The following is a 16,132-nucleotide window of genomic DNA, read 5'->3' as shown; positions in this document are numbered from 1 at the left end:
TAATAAATACTTTAATATGCCTGGTCTTGTTTCTGGTATCTGTGTACAACCATTAACGTTATACTGGAGCTTTAATAGCCATTCAACCATTATTTGACCCTTTTTGTAGTAGAAATCTACTATATAACTTAAATTATTTCGTACTGTTAGCATACGATTTTAATGTCAGCCTCAATGAGGCTATGCGCAGACCGATCTCAAGTATGACAGCAAAGTACCCCGATATGTCGTCGATAACCCGGTACTCTCGAGCAGGGCTGGACTAGGGTAAAAAAAGGGCCCTGGCATTTTTACTCAGACCGGCCCACCACAATGGGTCGGACACAACCAACCAGTACACCATCCTTGCGGTCCCTGTAGATATGCACATCTACTGTTCCATTCCCCCAAAAACCTACAAAGCTGAGAACTAAGTGCCATGGACCAGTGTACCAGTGCAAGTGGACCAGTGTACTCACTCTCTCTTGACTGACTCCCTGGTGATAGACCTATACCTACTTGTGGTGTGATTCGCGCAAATTGAGCGTTAGTAAGGGAAGCCAAACAATCCAATAGTGGGATGAGACAGCGGGGTATTACAGAGCTCGCGCCGCGCCGACGTGTCATCTGCGCGATTCAATTTCCTATCACCAACCGATGGGCAGCGTGGCACCAACCAATCCGCTGCACTGACCAATTAAAACATATACAATGTTCATTTGGCGCCACTCATTTACATTTTACCCATAAACCTCTGCTATTATTAACATTAATAGTTGAGGTAAAATGGCTAGGCGTAAAACGTACTACAATAATAAAATTAATTACCTGAACATGTAAACTGTCCTATACAATTTCCAGGAGGTTGGCGTGCTCCTCAAGACTACGATATTGGAAGTCATTGAAGTTTCTGCTTTGTACAGGTCTTTCCGTAGCCTCTATAGCAGGGGTGTCAAACATACGGCCCGCGGGCCGTATCCGGCCCGATAAGGCGTCCAATACGGCCCGAGGGAAGATTTGAAAAATAATACAAATATGAAATAAAAGTTTATTATTATTTTAATTAATTTAAAGTTTATTAATACAATCAGGTTTTCGCTGCCATATTATGTTTTGTTTTATTAAATTTTTTATTTTATCATTGATCATTTAATTGGGCTTCTGCCGGAACCCCTAACAAGCATGCGCATTCTAAAGCGCCGCCTACATTTCGAAAACAAAGTCGGCTAAGTTGTGCGGCAAGGACTAGTGATTTTAAAATGTCCAAATAAAGAAAACTGACGGAAGAAGACGTATTTCTTCTGTGAATTCAACGGTAGGCCGGTATGTTTAATCTGCTCACAAGCCGTGGCTGTGCAAAACGAGTACAATATTAAACGGCACTATGATATACGCAGAGAAATATGATAAATACACTGGACAACTTCGAAAAGTCAATAATTTAACTTTAGCCTCTGAAAAAAGCAGTCAATGTTCACAAAAAGAACAGAGACTGATGAAGCTGTAACGCTATTTGATTGCCAACGAAATCGCAGCGGGATCAAAGCCGTTTTCAGAGGGAGAATTCATCAAGAATCGGTAATGAACATTAACAAGTCCAACCTGCGCTCTCGACTCACAAACAGACAGCTAAATGACATCATGAGATTGATGTGGTTGAAGAAAAGAGATGTCAGGAATTAAAATCATAATGCAGATGCGATCTAGATCTTTTGTTGTTAAAGGGAATTTCTAGTATATATTTAATGTTCATATCCAAAGTGAAGTTGTACTACTGTACTAATTGTTAAATATGTTAAGGCAGTTTTTCCTATTAGTGAATTATATTGTATAGCTTGTATGGTTCATATTTAATGTGACCGTCTGTACACAAATAGAGTCTGTTGCATTTTTGTCATTACTAGTTTAAAAAGTATCTGACAAAAAATATTCATATTCAAAGGAAAGGGTTTTGATTGCCTTTACCTAAACAAAATAGTTTTTTCAAAGAGGAATAAGAGTGTTATTGAACCGTTCTGAGGATTTATTAAATGCACCTTTTACAGAACAGTATGTCTTTCTAGTTTTTTTGCTAATTCATTTGTAATTTGGTGCAATATGGTTTAAAAAAGGTGATTCGGCCCGCACATTGTCACTTTTCTCTCCATCCGGCCCTTACCCTAAAATGAGTTTGACACCCCTGCTCTATAGTATAGAGTCTATACATTTGTGCAGTTCTTCAAAGTATCGATGCAAAACACTACCGTTTACTTGTACACTATTAAAGATAATAATAAAAAAATATTATGCATTTCATCCTGATTTCCTTTGTCTTCTGTAGGGAAAAACTGTTAGACTTGTAGTCTGTTAAGAGATGATTGGGCCAGCCCAGTGTCAGTATGGAAAATGAACCAATGGGCCGCTGTCCCTGCTTTATGGGCCGGTCGTTGGGCGATTAAAAAAATATAATATTATATTATATCGGCCCCCAAGTGCGTCGGCCCACCGGGCATTTGCCCGGTATGCCAGATTAGCAGTCCAGCACTGCTCTCGAGGTACCCTGATGTCACACCGCAAACCTCGACCGCGCTCTCCTCCAACCAGGGCCAGACACTGCAGCCGCTGCGCAACCCTCGCGCTATATCGCGAGATTTCGTAGTCTTCCTCGCCGTGAGGACGTTGGTGCTGGAAGGTGTGCTCTATGGCGGTGGCTGTTTCAGCGGTAAATGTAATACATGTTACGTTTTTTCTGTAACGTTTCGCACGATATACACACAATGACATGTTTTTGCTATATACGTTTACGTTTCAGTAGAAAGGTGTCGTTTTAAATCGCTCCATGCAGATGAGCATAGGTTTGGCTAGTTAGCCTAGCCCACGATGAGCGGGATTTTTCTCACGGCCTGCTTGCGTTTCTATTCAGAATTGCCAGCTCTTGGTAACGGGGTTACAACGATAACGTCGTTGAACGATTAATGTCACGATTTTAAAGATATTCTCTTGAGCGTATCAATTTAAAAGCTCGCGGTTTCCCGGTTTTGTTGACGTTATACGAGCTAACGCGGTAATCCAGTCACATTGTTCTCCGTGAGCCGAGTCAACTTTACTGCAGCTTCTTGACACCAGAGAATCTGAGCGCTTCAGGTTAGTGTGTTTGTAGGATGTGCGTGTAAGTCAAATGGGTTGCAATTGCCATTTTGGGTTTCTTTTAGCCTTTGCTGTTGTGTTTGACGTTACTCGGTTAAGAGTTATGGCCGGTGACGCAAACACACGGGGAGGGGGCAACGTTGACGTTATACACAAACACGAGCATGGGCCTTTTCCACCGAGTGATGATGGGTAGAACCGCGACCAGTGCGAATATTAAAGTGCCAGTCAAACCGGTAGGTTAAGAGAATTCATACAAATCAAAGGAGACCAACCTTTATTAGGTCTGGAGACAGTTATGGGTGGTGCCTGATGAAACATCTTGCAGACCTCTCAAAGCCAAGCCTAACACATTGGATAGAATTTGTGATATTCATTACACAAAAGTTTACTCGGGAGTTTACTGAAACCTCTTTCTTTCCTTATAGACTGTGTTTTGAACAGTAAACGCTCCCCCCTATATAATCTCACGAGTACCCCCACAACAAGACACCCCAGCGGAGTGCAGGTGCTAGGTAAGGGGACCTGACACGGCAATACTCCTTTTAAAAAGGCGGTGCAAGAGAGTTTTAATGTGTCAGACGAAATTGTATTCCATATGCTACCAGACAACCACTCTTTTATTCTGAATCAGGACTGAAATGCAGAAAGTTTTAAGCAACGTTAGATTTGTCTGAGCTATTCCGTGTTAGGGCACCTAGATAGTAAGTGGTCTGATTTTTATTATTAAATCTCATTATGTGATGTGAAAGCTTGACACGCATCCTGATGTTCCCAGATGAGTTTGGGCAGTGTGCATTTTTGTGTGCTAATATCAATACAATTGCAATACATTTTCTGTCAGCCCATGCATTGATAATCAACATGTCTAAACTTTGGTTGGCTTTACTGTAGGTAGGCAATATATAAGTATGTATGAAGAGTTTGGTTCCAAAATGTAAAAACTTCCCAAAATCTATGTTTTTTTGTTGTTCTTGCCAATGAATATCAATCAAACTGCAGTTGGTTTGCTTTGAGTTATTATGGAATAAATCAAAGAAATACATCTAACTAACTCGATAAAAACAAGTCCTCTCATTTTGGAAGCAAACTCTTCATATATATATATATATATATATATATATATATTTCAAACCAAAGTCAGCACTGTTTCCCTGGATTTGGATGTCAGTGATCTCAAATTGTTATCTCCCTATCCAGTTCTCTTGTTCTAAGTAGGTTTGTTTTTTCTTTTCCTTTTTTTCCTTTTTGTTGTTTCTCTCTATGTGTCGTCTGTGCTGTAGAACGTATCTCTTGACTGTACTATATTTCCAAAGCCAATGGCAGAACTTTTTGGGTACAAACCTCCTTAAGGGGGGACCGTGCACCACTCTGGAGTTCATTTGAGAAAAGGTACAAGTTTTCTCTTGTGTAGTATTAAATGAGAGGGCTCACATACTTCAGCATATGCACTACATGGACGTATGGTCCTCCAGTTACCGACACTGTCATGTATTTGTTTCCACTTAGGGAAATATTTGCCACGGTTCCCCTCATAAATGTATAAAGAAGGCTTTTCATTATGGGCTGCACAGGATTACAGCCTTTCTGTTCAGTGTGTAATGTTGACTGAAGGCGTTACAAACGTCCTGACATATCTGAGAGCAAGCTCAAAATCATGTAAACATTTAACAGAAATCAGCTCTTTCCAGCCATAACATAAGTGTTTTGTTGTTGGAATTAGTTTTTATTTTGTAATACATGTACATTAGAATAATGCCTCAACCATAGACTCAGTTTGTTGTTAAAATGAGAGATGAACGCTTTAAGAAATCTGTGCAGTGCGTGTTTGTGTGTGTTGAGCAGATGTGTAGTTTTACTGCAGCTCAATGTGTCAGCTCTGACAGCTGCTTGTGTTTTGTGTAGGGAGGCGAGGCTCTGATGATGGAGAATGGACAGAGCACGGCCTCGAAGCTCGGCCTGCCGCCCCTTACCCCTGAACAGCAGGAGGCACTGCAAAAGGTGAGACTTTCCTCAAACCCCTTTATTACACAAGGGGGGGGGGATACAAAAAAAGTATATAATGTGGTGCATTATTTGCGTGTTTTCCTTAGGTCTTGCTTGATTTTATTTTTAATGTCCGCTAAGCTTTATAAGCATGTGTTTGCTCCGTGCACATGTATATAAGCAGTGGACGAGAACAGTGCCAGCGCTATGCCTTCGGTACTAGTGGCGTTACCTTTCTGCTAGTACTATTCTCAATCGCTGGGACAAAGTGGAAGATCATTCTCAGTGCATTGCATGCAATTGTTGTGAATTATCTGGTATACAAGCTATTCCGATTTGTTAAATGGGATCTTTAGTCTTAAAAGTTGGAAGCTGAAAAACATTTCTGTTGTTTATTTTGAATCTCCTGGGCTTGAAATAATGTTATGTCACTATAGGGATCTTAGGTTAACGTGTTCTGTTCTGGGTTTCAGGCTAAGAAGTATGCCATGGAACAAAGCATCAAGAGCGTTCTGGTCAAGCAGACGCTCGCTCATCAACAGCAACAACTCACTAACCTACAGGTGAAACTGCTCAAAAGTTATATACATTACAATATATGTATATATGCAGTAGTCAACATTTGAAGTTGATCAAAAAAGTCAATCAAAGTTGTCCTAAGGCAAGAATCGGTATTGTTCTCATCTTAGGAAGCCTTTGAACCTTTTTGATCCACTTCAAATGTTGCCTACTGCATATACATTGCAGTATTGTTACACAGATGTCACTCAAACCCACTTTTGTAAGTGATCTAATGTACCTTATCCCTTTTGAAACACAGTTTGTTTCAATGCATCAGTTCTTGGTCTGTAGCAGCACATCTGTGATTTATAGTGTTAAATGTACATAGTAGTGTTCTGCTTTACTACTTAGCATCTTGAATGACAGTGATAGGCTTACCACGATGATGCTTTTCCTGACAGCTCCCTAATTCCCTTCAGATGGCCTCATTAACCATGGGTTTTGGAGACCCCCTCTCACCACTACAGTCTGTAAGTGCAACTCATTGTTCTCAGTAACTTTAATTGCTGTACTAATTGTAAACATTATTAGTCAAAATTAGATGCTCCCTCCATTTCTTGGCATACATGTAGTTGTTCGGTACTCATGTGTGTAATGTACGGAGGTAAATAGAATCCAGTGTAATGTCTTCGGTGCCAGCATGTTCATTGTCTGCTGGTTCTATCCTCAATCGTTGGGACAATTGTATGACTGGTTAAATTTGGTTAGGTGTGTGTTGTAGGAACCTATCTGACGCATTATATTGTCCGTCACAGGTAGCAGCCCAGAGGCAACGGGCATTAGCCATAATGTGCCGGGTTTATGTCGGATCTATCTATTACGAGCTAGGAGAAGACACGATAAGACAGGCCTTTGCTCCATTTGGTCCCATCAAAAGCATTGACATGTCTTGGGACTCTGTTACATTAAAGCACAAGGTCAGAATAATTTTCTTGACTATTTTAAGATGATTGTTATGGTAAATTAAGTTTTTGTTGTTAATGCATCTTATTTGATTTCTTTGCAGGGTTTCGCCTTTGTAGAGTATGAAATACCAGAAGCAGCACAGCTTGCATTAGAACAGATGAACTCTGTCATGCTGGGCGGTAGAAACATAAAAGTGAGTGATGGAAACTATAATTCCTTGGCATTCCATATGCCTGCAGATGTATTCAGGAATAAAAGTCAGCTTCTTTTGTATGTTGTAGGTGGGGCGACCATCAAACATCGGTCAGGCTCAACCAATCATAGACCAGTTAGCCGAGGAAGCACGCGCCTTCAACCGGATTTACGTGGCGTCGGTGCATCCAGACCTGTCAGACGATGACATAAAGAGCGTGTTCGAAGCCTTCGGAAGAATCAAGTCCTGTATGCTGGCACGGGATCCCACCACGGGAAAACACAAAGGCTATGGTTTTATAGGTGAGCAGACGGTTACTTCAGCACATCGGTTGAATATAAATGTATCTGACTGAGAGCGGTCAGTCATGGCAGAATGCTGTTCTCTACATGTCTCACAGGGGATAGCAAAAGGGTGGGGGCAGGTTCCTCACATGCTTTCATAGTAAGTTTTTTATTTCTGTTGTCGTTGTTTTCTTAGGCTCTGTTACGGACATTTGTGCCATAAGTGCCCGCTGGTAATTACACAGTAACTGTCTCAGAGCTCTGGTAGATTTATGCTGAGTCTTCTTGGAAGCTGTTGAGTCTTAGTCTTTCCTGTTTCCTATTTAGAATATGACAAGGCCCAGTCCTCGCAGGATGCCGTGTCCTCCATGAACCTCTTCGACCTTGGGGGCCAGTACCTGCGAGTGGGCAAAGCTGTCACGCCTCCAATGCCCCTTCTGACGCCAACGACGCCAGGCGGCCTTCCTCCCGCCGCAGCCGTAGCGGCAGCGGCCGCCACAGCCAAAATCACTGCTCAGGTGAGCACATTCACACTTTTACCAATGATTGTTAGTCAGGGAGTGTGTGCGAGTGCGTGTGAGCGGTTGCCTTACTTCCTTTGCCATACTTTACAATAGAAGGAATTTAATGCCAGAGTGATTTAATTGGCTTAGCAAGGCTAGTGCAGACACTTGGTGCTGTATGTGAGGGCTTGATTTGACTCAGCTTAGGCTTTGACTGGCATGAAGACTCTAGTTATGATACAGCATTACTTCTTTGAGACAGAGCTTTTACATGCAGAAAGATAACATAGCGTGTAAACTCCAAAAACAGATGGCATGGAATCTGTCCCAGCCGGAGAATCGGACAGAAGAATTCCTCAACTGTCTGGTAAATAATTCAGGAAATTCTGTTTAAAGCACGCTGGTGCCTTTTTGTTTTGTGTAGAATATGAGTGTGGGGAGAGTCTTGTCTTCGGGACCTCCCAGTAACAGTGATGCTCTTGTGTGTTAGGCAGAGAATGTTTATTGGACAGGAACATTACACCTGAATGATGATTGCATTCTTAGAGGCCGTTTACACGAGACCGTTTTCTACTAAAAACGGAAAACGTTTTGTGCGTTATGGCTGTTCATTTACACGACAATGGCGTTTTGGGGAACTGAAAGCGCAAACTTTTGAAAACGGGTCTCAAAGTACAGAGTTTACACTAAAACGATAATGCCGTCGTTTTCAAAAAAGTGAAGGCTGCGTTTTCCAAAAATGACGACGTCATACACATGCTTATTCCGCGTTTAGTCTGTGGGCATGCGTGATTTTTTTTTTTCTGCAAACAATAATGGCAGCCTCCATGCTGCTCGGTTGTGCTGAGTGACTTACACATTATCATTTATCTAGCAAAAAGTAGATTTACTTACTGCACCACCTTTAGATTTTTTTACTGCACCACTACAACCAGCGAGACATAGTATTTATATGCACAAACTATAAACGCCCATACACACTGACAAACTGTAGTTCAGGGCTTGTAGCTTAAAAAGTGTATGCGTATATGTGCAGACACATAGGGTTTCTTTTAAGCGCAACTGCGCCATCCACTGGCCTGGCATGCATATTACAGCATTAAGCGTTTTCCCACATCCATGTAAATGCAGATCGTTTTGATAACGCTGTCGTGTGTACGTGAAACTTTTCCGTTTTTCATCGTGTAAACGTACTCTTATTTTCAGGTGGCTTTGAAGTGGAAATTAATTATCCAGTCAAATCAACTTTATTTGCCAAAGGGTTTTCCACTCAAATCAATAATGATATAATAAATCTGATTAATGTTACCATTTAAAAGAAAAATGGTGCCTTGAAAGTTTTGTGGCAAGTATTATGAAATTTGGCTGCCGATGAATTGTCTATTAAATAATTGTGAATAATTACCAGTTATATTGTCAGCCTTAAAACAGACAATGACAACATTTTTTAATTATACATTTTCTTCATTTATAAATAAATTAAGTAACCAATATTTGACTTTACTCGTAGAGACACTTTTAAATACAGGACAGTGGAGGACAAATAATGCAGGAAACTGTAAAGTAACAGGGCGTTTAAATGGTAACATTGATCTGGTTTATTATTACATTTTTGATTTGAGTGGATACCCCTTTAGTAAATAAAGTTAACTTGACTGGATGTTTCATTTTCACTTTAAGTAGCACCTTTCAATATTATTTCTACATTATGCTTCTGTTGCATTGGCCTATATAATGTTGTATTTAAGTGGACATTTCCTGTACTTTATTAAAAGGTGTGATGTAATTCTAGACAAACTTTTCCTTTTTAATTGTGGATTATCTCTACTTAATTGAAATTTTACAAATCTATGCTACTGCATAGTATTCATAAGTTGTAGATTGCAATCTTTAACCTTATAGAATTACTGCCACCTGTTTAGTTATGTTATTGTCATATGTTGTCTCATGCTTGTCATTCGTAGATAATTTAACAGTAAAATGATAAATGCATAACTTATGCAGCATTGTCTTAAAAATGAAGTTGTTAAATCAATTCACAGACTATTTTTTGTCATGATCAATTTGTTTGTTACATGTTCTTGAGCTGTATTTTCTGGTCTTGGGCCCAGTTGCATGAAACTTTAAACATATACTTTTATTACATTGAATTCTGTTAAACAATGTCTAGCAGCTTTCTGTTTCTCTCACCTGTTAGCTTTTTAACCTGAATAGTACAATATATATTTAATTAGTCTGAGGAAGGGTCTGCACTCGTAGAAATAAAGATGCTTAAAGTGATATAGTTCACCCACAAATGACATTTTACTCACCCTGCTGTAATTTCATACCTGTATAATTATTGTTCTGTTGAAAACAAAGATATTTGGAAGAATGTTAGCATTTTTCAGTTCTGTGAAATCATTGACTACCATAGTTAGGAAAAATTAAATGGTAGTTGAAGGTGTCCCAGAACTTTTTGTTTTCCTAAATTCTTCAAAATATGTCATTTCCTTGTGTTCAACAGAACAAATAAATGTAGGTTTCAAACAATCTCAGGGTAAGTAAATGATGAAATGAAGTAAATGCTCTGTGCGGCATCGTAAACAAATATAAACATATAAACTTTAATGATACAGATAAGATGTGTCTGACTTTATAATTGCAGTTCGTGCTGTTTAAAGAAGAGGTGCATGAGTTTATAACTGAGAAGCTTGCACTGTACACGTGAGACATGCTTGACTTGATAACTGCCCAGCTCGTGCTGTAAAAAGATGTGTGTCTGTGCAGCTCGCACCTAGATGCGCCTCACTTCATGACATCGCAGCTTGTTTAAAGACGACAACAATGTCATCGTCAATCGCAAGGTTTTATTGTAGACATCGTCCGATGCCAATTACATCACCCAACCCTGTTCACAATACCTGCAGAACTTCTGATGATTTGGCTGTGCATGGCTGGCTAGCCTAGTACATTGTCGGGTAAATGCATTTTTGGGGGTGTACATCCCGACTGTGACAGTCTGTGTTATATTTGGAAACCTCGAAACCCGCTAAATGCTGCTTGCAGCTTTAATATTATTTAGTTCTGTGTTTTCCATTTTCACTATACAATAATTATATATTTGTCCACATACTGTATTATACTGTTTACTATGGTAAACTGCAGTAAAGTTCCTCCTTTTGCAGATATATTTATATTAAATATTAGTTGAGTAAATATATCAATTTACTGCTAGAATACTACAATTTACTATAGTAGATATTATAATATATACAATACAGTGTTTTTAATCTGGATGTTCAAGTCAACCAGACTTTTTTCTCAAGAGCAGCTCTGGAGATTAAGTCACTCATACAGCGACACAGACAAATGCACAAGCCTCACACGGCTGTAGTCATACATTCATGCAAAACAAGCAGATTACATATTTAAAGAGACGGATAGCACCTCCGCTATTACTTGCCTGTTTCCACATCACGGAAATCGAAGGGCTCTAAATATGGACTCTGTGCGTTTCAAATGCAAAAACAACTAAAACCGCAGAAAACACACCTCACACAAATAAGCATCTCTAAATCACGTGTAAAACCGTATCGCACGCATGGTACACTGACAAATTTACTCTTGGCACAGACAGAGGTTTTTTTTTTTCGTAGCATGTGGGACATATGTTGCATTGTACAGCCCTGCATTTATGTATGAATTGAGATCGGGATTTTTTTCTAAAATGTAATTGCTCACAGTAAATTTTTTGTAATGAATATATGGACAAATAATATATCAAATTAAAATACAGAGTCTCTGCTTTTAATCAAAAGAAACCTTATTATTCTATCTTCATTTGTTTTTTTTATCACCCTTAGATCTGGGTAGGTTTCTTCAAAAATGTATCACATTGATTAAACAGATTATTATAATTCTTTTCCAAATACTCCGCCCAGATTAGACTCCGATACAATATATACCAGAGATTCTGCACTCTTTCCAAAGGTATGTAACAGCGCCACCTGCTGTACAACTGTACAAAAAACGACTGCTGTAATAACTCGTCTTTGGCAGGAATGGTTGATTTTTTAAATGACTCGTCTATGGCGGGAAAGAGTTATTTTAATCCAGACGACTCTGGTGGGTTTACATCTTAAAATAATAAAATATGTTGAGTTTATTAAATGACCTTAAGTATCCATGGAAACGCGTGGATCAGTGCAGTAAATTCAGCAATGCCCATAGTCAATATCTTCAAATCTCAATGGTCCCAGAGTCCAGTTGTTGGGGGTCTCATCACATGACGCACATTAATCTATGAGATTCAGAGTTCTCGATGTGTGCCATATTTGAATTTGATATTTTCTTGATGATGTTTTCCTAATCCTTTGCTAAATATACATTCTTGTACATACATATTAGTGCACACAAAGTCGATTTTCAAAAGCCCATAAACTCAGACCGCCCATTTTTATGCAGCTGGCCCAAGGCTTGTCCGTGTGTGAAGGTTTGTGTTGGTCTTGTGTTGTCTGTCCGTCTCGTGTTTGTCCACTTGTGTTAGTGTTGTTTGTGCTTTTAACGGGCGCTGTCCAGGCGGTGTTCCTATATATCCCACTCTGTTCTTCCAGGAAGCAGTGGCAGGAGCATCGATCCTGGGAGCGATGTCCGCGGGGACGGGCTTGAACATGCCCCAGCTCCCTCAGGCCGTCATGGCAGCTCAGGCCCCAGGGGTCATTACAGGTAGGTGCACGCAGATGTGCTTCTTGGAGGTTCATGCTAGCAGTATTGTTTATTTCCTATTAGTATTATGCCCCCCTACAAACAGTTTTTATGCTTTTGAATCCCTGACATGCTGTATGTATGTAGTGTTTGTTCGGCATGTGGTTGACATGGTTGTGTGTCGTAAATGGGTGGCAATTATTCCATTGGTTGTAATGTATATGAATACAGATCTGTGATTCAAAGATGACTTATGCACTAGCTACATGCAGAACTTGCTTATTTTCACGAATGACCATCCATACAATACACGCAACACACAGCCATTATGTTTACTTTAATACCCAGAACACATTGCTCGGGAGTACAGGTTTAAGTGCTTGTGCTCCGAACAGGTTTTGTTTTTTCTCATTCTGCTTATCTCCAGTTTCAATGTCTCAGGGTTAGCTGTTATATGTACAGTTTCTCTTCCTCAGGTTTCTGTTGTCTCCTACACAGTTCTCAGTTTAACATGGCCTGTCGTGGGATTCTGTCCACTAATAGATTTCTCTTTTATTTTCTCTTCTCTCCTTGTCTCTCTCTTTTCTCTCTCTTCTCTTCCCCTCCCTGTCTTGATTCTCCACATTCGCCCTGACCGTGGCCTCATAACCCTTCCCCTTTGCTGCACACTGATCAACCAAGTTTGAAGAGGATTGTTTCTAGCCCCTCCCCTCATAAACATATCTCTCATACCTATTGGCCAGTGAGTCTCAGATTTTTGTGGAATTCATCTTAATGTGCGCGAGGGGGCTGAGGAAGTCGAGATAAGGGAGGATGGGGTGGCCCCAATATATTAACATTTTTCTGCTATGTAGTTTCAGTAAATCCTCAGCATTGTGATCACAGAGGCAAGTAACAAACACTTACAGAGAAGGTTGGACAAATGTTTAATCAGTCTGGCTTTTTTCATGTAACTTTCCATTGTTTCCCCTTTCCTGTTCCTTTCCCTTTTTACTTAAGGAATCATTTACATAACAGTTAAAGAACAGTGTCTGATTTAAGTTGAGTTGGATGTTGTTTTGGGAAACATTAAACGGTTCTGTATGATCAAACGTCCGTCTCACTTTCATAGTAGGTTTTTTTTGAGGGTTTAGTAGGGCTCCTTGCATCAGAGACCACAGAGGATATAATGACCTCTGTGTTTTTGTGCAGGGGTGACACCAGCCCGGCCGGCTCTGCCTGTTGTGCCCCAGGTGGGTCTAGTGAACCCGGTGCTAGCCTCTCCGCCGTCACTCTCAGCTGCTGTGGCTGCGGCTGCGGCTCAAGAGGCCAAGAAGGAGAAGGAGAAGGAAGAGGAGGAATCTGCCCAAGACGGCATGGGACAGGAGATGCTTAGTGAACAGGAGCACATGAGCATCTCGGGGAGCAGTGCAAGGCATATGGTCATGCAGAAACTGCTGAGAAAACAAGAGGTTAGTTATGTAGCATAAAAGTGTGTGTATAGAACTTGTATTTGGTGTTAGAGCGTTAAAATAATTTGGTTAAAATAACGCTGCGCTTTCTTTCCACAGTCTACGGTTATGGTGCTCAGGAACATGGTGGGCCCTGAGGACATAGATGATGATCTGGAAGGAGAAGTCACGGAGGAATGCGGGAAGTTTGGCGTTGTTAATAGAGTGATTATCTACCAAGAGAAGCAGGGTGAGGAGGAGGATGCTGAAGTCATCGTCAAGATCTTTGTGGAGTTTTCAGTGGTATCAGAGATGAACAAGGGCATTCAGGCCCTTAACAATCGCTGGTTCGGAGGTCGGAAGGTTATCGCCGAGGTGTATGATCAGGAGCGATTCGACAACAGTGACCTCTCTGCATAAACTGTCAACAGTGCATCCTGCCCGTCGTCACCTTTCTCTCCACGTCTCTCTCTCACTTATACAGACACAGCTGCCAATCCCTGTGGCATTGGCTTCTCTTTATAACTTGTAATTATTTTTTATTGATGTTGATATTAATGTTATTAATGATCCCTTCCTGGGACCGAGGCAAGAAAACGCTCATGAATATTTTTTTTATTGTTGCTGTTCCTCAATGTGAATGACTGGATTCCCCTCCCTTTTTGGTTATTGGTTCAACCTCTCCAAAGCAGCTCCCTCCCATCAGATAAAGTTCAGTTGCTTTATCTTTTGCCCTTTTATCCCTCAAAGTATTCTCACAGCCTGATATGATGCTTTTGGTTTCAGAAGCCAGAACAATAAATTAAAGTATGACATTTGTGTCCTGTGCACTTTTATTTTTAAGAAATCCCAGATTCAAGTGATTGTCTGTGGATTCATTTTATTGAAATGCATTGAAACAATGAAAATATTCACTGACGACTGGTGTCAAGAGATCTCTGTAAACATACTGAAAGGTTGAAAGCATATTAAGTAGCTGTATTTTTTTACAAGGAAAGTGCAGGCAGTGAAAGCATATGCAACCAATAAAAAGCCAGGGGTAACCTTGGTGTGTCAATGTTTGTTCAGGTCAAACTTTATTTTATTTGTACCTTTGAGCCTGAAAAAAAACACGCAGCAAAGATTTATCACGCATGATGCTAGTTCATGCTTGTTTTCGGTTCACTCACCTTCATGTTACTTCTTCTTGTGTGACTTTCCTTTAGAGAATTTAACATATATTATGAAGAAAGTTGGTAACCAAACAAGTCTGGCCCTACTAGGGAAAGTGTCTTCAGCAGGTTCAGCAAGAGAGTGCTCTAAATATAATTATTCAGTTGTCTGGTGGTGAGATTATATCTTGTTCTCTATTTTGTGGCAAATTTACATTTGAGGCCAAATGAATTCTTGGGATATCTACAATTGTGACACTAAATCGCAAAACATTAACATGTTTTTTTTGGACGTTTTAAATTTGTAGTGCAAATATTATGGTTATGTGAAAATCTGTTTTATTTTTAAGTAAAAGATCAAATATATTCCTTATGTGAATACTTGCCAGACCATTGATTTAATGATCAATTCATGTGGGATGGGATCAACATGGTCTCAGATCTCACTAGGGTCAATAAGCAGACGGGATCAGAGGGCAATTTCATCAAACAACATTACGAAATAAGCCAGTCTTATTTTGGTAAATCAGATTAATTTTTTGTCGATTTGGTTTCATAAAGCTAATTTAAAATAGATTGAACTCCTTTACTATGGCAACTTTTGCTGAGAAACTAGCCTGGTCTTGGAAAGGGGTTATTAAAATATCTTGTACAAAAATGTTAAAGCTACATTACTTATTTTTTATAAAATGTATTACAAAACAGTGCTGTGTCATTGTCTTAGGTTACCATTAGATTTCAGCAATGGTATAATGTGCATATATAATGTTATTTGCCTCAAAAAACAACCAGAAACCCTGTGGGTATAAGAGTTCAAAGCTCTGATTTATTGTCAATAAACAGAGTTCGAATTTAGGTTTATGTCTGTATATATGTTCACAGAGTTGTACGGTACAGTTATCGCTTTGTTCATATTAGATTAAAGGCCCACTTGTGTTGTGAGGTGCTCACGTTGTGTATTTTCTAATTATTATAGTCATCAGGACACCTAACAGCACCTCTTAAACTGTGAAAAAAGTAATATTAAGTCATGACAACAAAATACCAAGAGCATCCCATCAAATAATTATTTATGCTTCTACAGAATAATGCCAAGAAGACAATGACTGTGCACAAGCTCTACCTTCTTACACAAAGGGATGCTCGGAATGTAGACATGCAATATAAAAGTGAAGAAAAAAGAATAAAGCTGAAAATGAAGCAAGACACAAACGCCGAAGTACGTGATAAAGTATGATATGAGGCGCAGTATAGGGTTTAAATCAAACTGCGCTTATGAATACATATGTAAAAGCGTGCATAGACACATATACATGTATAGTATTGG

General features: G+C 39.7%; 1 protein-coding gene across 35 annotated transcripts; it reads left to right on the top strand.

The window, feature by feature from the left end:
* The first annotated feature begins 2,442 nt into the window (after positions 1-2,442).
* On the top strand, positions 2,443-15,746 carry puf60a (poly-U binding splicing factor a). Of its 35 annotated transcripts, none has more exons than XM_079451821.1 (14): positions 2,626-2,680; positions 3,534-3,620; positions 4,389-4,497; positions 5,011-5,106; positions 5,565-5,654; positions 6,072-6,122; positions 6,408-6,569; positions 6,659-6,751; positions 6,840-7,053; positions 7,363-7,553; positions 7,849-7,905; positions 12,134-12,245; positions 13,416-13,675; positions 13,775-15,746. In XM_079451821.1, the coding sequence occupies exons 4-14, from the start codon at positions 5,026-5,028 to the stop codon at positions 14,072-14,074; spliced, it is 1,611 nt and encodes a 536-aa protein (XP_079307947.1). In that variant the 5' UTR covers positions 2,626-2,680; positions 3,534-3,620; positions 4,389-4,497; positions 5,011-5,025; the 3' UTR covers positions 14,075-15,746. The 35 variants fall into 35 exon arrangements, with proteins under 35 accessions (XP_079307951.1, XP_079307952.1, XP_079307960.1 ...); XM_079451815.1 differs by having other exon boundaries at positions 6,054-6,122; XM_079451841.1 differs by having other exon boundaries at positions 2,632-2,680; positions 6,054-6,122; positions 7,816-7,905.
* The last annotated feature ends 386 nt before the right edge of the window (positions 15,747-16,132 follow it).

The sequence above is a fragment of the Barbatula barbatula genome (assembly GCF_947034865.1).
Source record: "Barbatula barbatula genome assembly, chromosome: 3".
Lineage (NCBI taxonomy): Eukaryota > Metazoa > Chordata > Actinopteri > Cypriniformes > Nemacheilidae > Barbatula > Barbatula barbatula.
Note: the sequence above shows the minus strand (reverse complement) of the source record. Positions and strands in the feature narration are given on the sequence as shown.